Raw genomic sequence first — 6,824 nt, 5'->3', positions numbered from 1 at the left:
CTGATGTCCAGAGCGAGGACACTTCGTCTCTCAACAGTGGTGATACTCCGTCAGGGGGTCTCACTTAAGAAGAGCGGCACCAGACAGGCCTGGAGCAGCGACTTCGAGTAGGTTATAAGGAGTTCTTTTTTACACTGTGGCACATCCTGCAGTAGTAGCCAGCACCGTTGCATTTGAGAGCATTCGCTGGTGCTACAATCCTTTTTTGCAAGCCCTTCCTCCTAGCGACGTCCTTGCTAGCGCTGTGATGTGATTGAGTGGTGTCCATCTGTTGGTCATTGCTAGTAGTACGTAGTTCTAGCTTGACGCGCCACCCTTGGCTGAACCCCCCCTGCCGTGAGCCTATTCGCTTCCCACTGCTGTGTCCAGGTTCTACATCTCCCAAATCCTATCCTCGTTCAATACAGCATAATAGTACTTAGTTATCCAAGACTTTCAAGTGTAATCATGGCTACAGGCCTGCGAATAGCAAGTAAATGCATAGTACTAGTACTTACTACTAGTAACCGACAGCAATTTTGATCTCCGGGACTGCTAAACAGGAAGAACGTTTGCAGTACAAAAGCCAAACAGTGTCCCCAAAATGTGGCTACACAATTTCAAAATATTATATAAGTTTCTTTAGTCACTTCTCCTCCACAATATATACGGGAGGATGGCCGAGTCGGTTATGGCGCCAGGTGTTAGTACTTGCATCTTCATCTCAAATTGAAAATTGCTAATAGCATATAGTAAGGTCTACCTTGACATATTCTCCTGGAAGCTCCTGGTGGGGAAACCCGCGCGAGTTCGAATCTCGCTCCTCTCATTTCTTTTTGTCTCCAAAAAGCTGTTTCTTTTGGTGACCGGAGTTGAGAGGTGAAGGGGGAAATGAGGGGTTCAGGGGCTGAGAGTTCAATAGTTATTTGTACCATTCTTGGCGGACAACTCATTTTCTTCAAGCTGGAAGAATAAGTGGCCATGCCGGTTCAACACTACATAATCTCTTTTCCACTTTCAATGAAAGCGAACATGCAGGGTCATTCTACCCCTTGCCATGGCATGCACAAATCCTACTTGCCCAGCAGGTAGGTGGATTCCCACAACAAGAAGCTCAACCTTGATCAAGCGCCATGCAAACCTCACTGGGTCAGGCCCAGGTTCCTTCTCAGGTTCGGCATGCGGGTCATTATCCTCCACAAGCTCGTATGTCGGGTTTTCAGGTCAACAGCCACAACAAGCTGCAACAATATGGGCTCAGCCGCAACCGGCCGTAGCACCACTCATGCAACCACCGCTGTATGGAGTAATCCAACCGCAGCCCATGGTAACATCATGCACTCCACCACAGTTGTAACTACAGGTGTATGGTGCGTATGGCTAGCTCTTGTACGGTATAATGCCGTGAATTTACGGCTCTAGCTAGACTACTATCATGCCCACCATTAGTTGTTCAATATCAACTCAATACTAGTCCAAATTAGTATTAATACTACTCAAATTCCACTTGAGTATATTCAATTGCTTCAATAATTATACAAATCCATCGAGCTCTATATTATTTAGATAGAATCAAGATATCTTAAGATATCATTCATTCAAGAAAATTAAGAAATCAAGAAATCAAGAAATTAAGAAATTAAGAAATCAAGAGATTTCAAGAGAATCCAGAAAATTAATTTATAATTATTTACTTTATTTATTTTTCTAAAGGTAATTATTTATTCAAAAAAGTACAAATGATCAAGTTGAAATAATACAAGAATGATTAAAAGTCTAAAAATTAGAAACTAAAAAATTTAGACATAACACTTTTTAAAAGTTTTTTTTAATGAATTCTATTGAATATACTTGAATCATACTCAAGTAGCATTTGAATTATTGAATTCGTCCGAAACGTTTGCCCATTTAAGGAATGCGCCAGCGCTGTGTCAAGTGCGTTCAGAGACTCAGAGCGCACTTGAACGCACTCCAAACGCACTCCAAACGCACATCCTGAATACGCTTGAAATATACTTGATTTCATATTGAGTATCTAGTGGTGGGCATGGTAGTATCTATCACTAGAACGGGCAACCGTTCGCTTCTGGCCATCAGGTATAGGTCGATCCTATGCCTCTGGTCATCCCAGCTGCATTTCCAGCGGGCATTCAGGGTTGTCTTGCATAGCCAGCTATAACTGCTCCACAACCTCCAGCCACATCTCTGACCGATGCATGGCCTAGCACACCAGCTCGCGAGAGTGTGCAACATGACGAGAGTGTGGCAACATCTTCAGCCAAAGACTCTACTCCCCGTGATCAAGCTTCCCGAGACAATAGCGAAGAAGAGCTGCAGGACTCAGTAAAGTCTCGTCTTCGTCTGAGGAGGAAATTCGGTGCTATCTGCTCAGCATGCGGTCTTTTAGGCCACACGGCCAAGCAACATGGTCGATACAAGGTTCACCGACCACCAACTCGCCTAGCGTTGGACAATTTCGCAAGAATAAAGAGAAGACTTGCAACTTCTTCGGGCGACTGAGAAGGGAAGACCCTTCTTGGTGGAGAGCAAGAAAGGAAACCTCGAGGCACAATTCATGCCAAATGACTCTTGGCGGACGCTGCGGCAATGCCAGTGTGGGACGAATAACTTTTCGAAGTAGGAGCCTGGAAAAAGATAATTCGTCCTATACAGACCATGTTGCACATCATCTACCCAGAGCTCGACTTGTCTCTGGTGCTCGCTAGGAGACTGGACTACGAGAAAACTCGAGTCGCAGGCGGTGTTGGAAAGTTGTGCAGAGCAGTCACTGGGCACTCGCAGGAGGCCTCAGGATGAATTCGACAACACTCATAGCATTGGTTCTCCATCATGCATGCGTCGTTCCCTACCAAGGTGCACAAGTAGCGCAACGCCTTTTTGCTCCAGAGCAAGCGTAGCTCTCCAATCTATCCACGACGGCGCAGGTCGCGTAGAAGTTCCACAGACCGTAGACGATTAAGCAAACGTGTCCTGCTGTACAGTGTGTCCATGTGAAGCAAATTGAGTCAAAAGCCAAATCAAATGCTTGGCAAATAAACCAAATCCGTACATTTGTCAAACCAAATCAAGACTTGAAATATTCAGGGGATTATCCCATAATATTTTTTTGGTGAGAATCCCATCTGGCTAGTCAGCATCGCCGCTTCTGCTCAGGCGCTATCCATCCGCGGCTCATCATCGGCGCAGCTTGCTCACCCACTTGCTCAGGCTGCTTAGGTTGCTCAGTCACCTTTTCCTTCCTCCCCTACAAGCCAATCATGCATCGTGGCCTCATTTTCGTGTCGTGTCTTATTCGCCAACTCTAGACGACAATGTTCAGGGTGTCTAATTTGTGGACTTGGGTCCTGAATCGGTCCCATCGCTTAAAAATGTCCCTGACACGTCTTTACCCCGGTTGGCATTGATGATATTCTTTGAGAGATGAAGGATTCTTCTCGAAGCAAAAGATATACTTCCAACAACGGTAGATGCCGGAACGGGTTGGAATGAAAATACGATGTAAGGTTGGCATTTGCTCCCGTTGAGAACAACCTTAATACTCTCAACGAACTATCACAAATAACTCACTGACTGGAGACATTGCAAACTTATGGCGTTGATAACCAACGAGCTTCATAATTTGGATCGCAACGCCTGTCGTCTGTAACCTTATCTCAGGGAAGGAGAATTCTGGGTATCCCTTGATCCTAATGACGTGAGGTGTGTGGAAAGGCGGAGTCAAAATAGCTTACAAAGTATTGTGCGTTCCATAAGTGTTGCGAAAGCTTGGCGTATACTTCGGAGCTGTTGCTGCTCTATCTGTTGATACTATATTCTTTATTGCGTAATATATTGCCCTGAAATCTACATCTTCTGGTAGCTACAGGACTATTGAGCTTGATTTGACCTTAGATTCCTAATCTAGAAAGTCAAATAACTTAAATTTCAATAGAATAAACAGAAGATTATTTATATATAGGAATATAATTCTATGAAGAGATCTTTAATATCTCAAATCTATATCAAAAGAGTCAGAAGAAGTTCAACATTGCATTAGTGTACTACTTTTATAATATAGATCTGTTGGTCGGACCCTTAAGAGCTGTTTCATTTCGAGGAAACAGCAGCAGCAATTCTCAATGTAACGCCAAGCTTTCGCAACACTTATGGAACGCACAGTAAATCAAATCATCTATTTGAAAGAGCTCGCCAATTTCCTTGAATGCTGCATTCATTGCATTGTTGAGGAATAAACTGTGTCGGCTGTGCCAAATTCTGCGTCGGCTGGTTGAGCCTTTACAGCCGCGGGATCTTTTTTCGTCTTTCCAGATATCGATTCACTTCATTCTCTTGCATGAACTGTTCTTGGTCTTCTATATCCTGTGTCACCTTTGTTTAATAAAAAAAAGTGGTCAAAATCGGGCGTTCGGCCGGATCAGACGTTCGACAGGGGTCCACCCTATTGGGCTGCCTAGTGCTTATTTATCTGCTCGCCATCATGGAATTTCGCAATCAGGCTTTCGACCAAGCTAAGCGCTATTAAATCCTTGCCTGATCATCAAGAAGAAAAAACTCGAACACCTGTGCTGGAATCGCAGCATCGTGAGCCATGCACGAATCTTTCTTTAGCTACAGTATTTCAAAGCCGTATCCCTATAAGTGGTTTACCTGGCTTGTCGTCGTTGGCGGTGTTGTTGCGACAGCATTACTCTCCGTCCTCAATCTCGCCGCCAATGGATACGACACAAGGTAGGGTTGCAACCAGAGCCTGCTTGAGGAACTCGCGTCTGGCCTGGCCACAGCATCTTGTATATGACAAACCCAAATGAAACAGAATCTCCATCAAAGCCGCCATGGTATCAGAAGCAGCCATGGTCGCTCATAAGTAAGGTATGTTCGGAAATCCTTCCTCGTACCTAGGCTTTGCTCCGCCGAAGCCTTCACCCAGCTTCACATGAAATGACGAAATAAAAATTCAGGTTTCGCCAAAATGCCAGCCTCAAACCTTGAGTCTCGGATCACGTATGTAAGACCTTTATCCTTTGAGGGTCTTCGATCGCTCACCTTTTGCAGAATATTATACGAACAACCTTGGCCTGATTTACACTGTAACAGCCGTCGCTAGGGAGGTTCAGAATCAAAGTGTTCCTAAGACATCTTTTATATATAAGAATGACCACCTGCATGCATGCAAAGTGACCTCTATGATCATTGAAACAAACCCGGAAGGTCTTGAGCCGTGGAACTTCTTCCTAGATGCAGCGGTACATCCCACCCATAAGCAGCCAATTTCGTGTCTACATGCTAATAAAGTTGTTAGTGTACCGTTAACTGTACAGTGTATGAAAATATGATACCGACGATATTGACCTTAGGTGCCTCTTTTCAGATCTTTATCTCTGAAATGGACCCTATCAGTATCTCATCGCGAGACCAGACCAAGAGTACTGCCATTATATTTCCGCAATTCCAGTCACTTCACAGTCAAACGGAGGCAAGTCTGTACTGGGGTCTGGAGATGATGTGAGGCACGATTGTGGAGCTTGATTGTTATGAGCTTACATGGGCAGAGGATATCATGCTTCACGACTCCAAAACCTTAGCCAGACTTGCAACCAGTCGAGTACTTTTTTCGGTGAGCAAATGCCCCCCAAAAGCCCCATTACACAGCTCTCCACTAACCTGAGCGCCGCTGCAAGGGCTCACAAGAGAACAGAAGGCTGGCGAAGATACGGTTTATTTCAATACTTTCCTTACGCCGGAACAAATCCCCAGCAGAATCGACCCCGGAAATTCTTCGAAAGACAGTGACAACAACACCTTCCTGCTCGGCGGGTACCGAGATGTTCAATCGTTGGAATCGTGGAGCTTGACTTCTGGTATTGATCTGCTAGCGCAATACAAGCTCGGCTGGGAAAATAGTTGGAGCGGTTTCGTCCCTCTCTCCAATACCTCCGAGCCTCTGGAGTCGTATCTTCTCCTGATGGATGGACTGGTAAAGTCTTTGTACGCAACTATCCAAGCACACCTGGGCCAACCCGTACTTTCCAACATCGTCGCTGATCCCCAACGGCTGATCGAATTCGTCAACGCGAGCATGCAGTTCGATCCCTTGACGAGGAATGCACTCGACCACGACGTGGCGAAAGTGTTGCACATGCTATTTGGATTGCCTCCCGTCACACGTGACGCAATACTAAGAAACCCGGAAGCTTTTTATCAATTGTTCAAGACGGGGGTCCCAGTGGTTAAACCGGCCGTTCTCAACGCGCAATACCTGTGCCAAGTTCCCAAGATAAAAAATGCAGGCTCGCTGATCGTCAGCATCATCGTCGCCGACCTGGTTTTCCTCCAGGTGCTCTGGAAAATTCTCAACTGGACTATTGTTCGGATGGTGGAATGGCGATACCCTCAAGCCAATTACTGCGCTGGTTGCAAGGAGACTGCAAGCATGACGGTGGTAGGAAATGACGAGGATGGCATGACAAAGATATCTTTTATGACAACGAGGAACAGTGAGAACGTGGGATAAACAATTCGTTATTGTCCGATCTTCCAAGAATCCGGTCCAGCAGCACCATCAGCTTGGGTCTATCGCCTATAGAGGAACAGAGTGTTCACCGAACGCCATCGTCCGCTAATTCAAACGGACGGGATAGCCCTGGATCGATGTACCGCAGAATATCTGGAGATAGCCCGACCTCCCTTTGATACGATGTTCTCTGAGTCGTTACATCAAAAATTATCACACTTGATCTCATACGTATGCATCCAATCTTTTCATTCATGCAAGACTCTCTTCCTTTCCCTCCCTTCCCCCGCTAAGACTCGTCATACGACTGAAC

The 6,824-nt window shown here is 45.5% G+C and overlaps 1 protein-coding gene across 1 annotated transcript; it reads left to right on the top strand.

Moving 5' to 3' along the window:
* Positions 1 to 5,383: 5,383 nt before the first annotated feature.
* EPUS_07827 (uncharacterized protein) lies at positions 5,384 to 6,511 on the top strand (the record flags this gene model as incomplete). Its single annotated transcript, XM_007802190.1, has 3 exons — positions 5,384 to 5,502; positions 5,550 to 5,614; positions 5,679 to 6,511. 3 exons carry the CDS (start codon positions 5,384 to 5,386, stop codon positions 6,509 to 6,511), a joined length of 1,017 nt encoding a protein of 338 aa, XP_007800381.1.
* Positions 6,512 to 6,824: the final 313 nt, after the last annotated feature.

This window comes from Endocarpon pusillum, assembly GCF_000464535.1.
Source record: "Endocarpon pusillum Z07020 unplaced genomic scaffold scaffold1550, whole genome shotgun sequence".
Taxonomy (NCBI): Eukaryota; Fungi; Ascomycota; class Eurotiomycetes; order Verrucariales; family Verrucariaceae; genus Endocarpon; species Endocarpon pusillum.
This window is presented reverse-complemented; position numbering and strand designations above follow the sequence as displayed.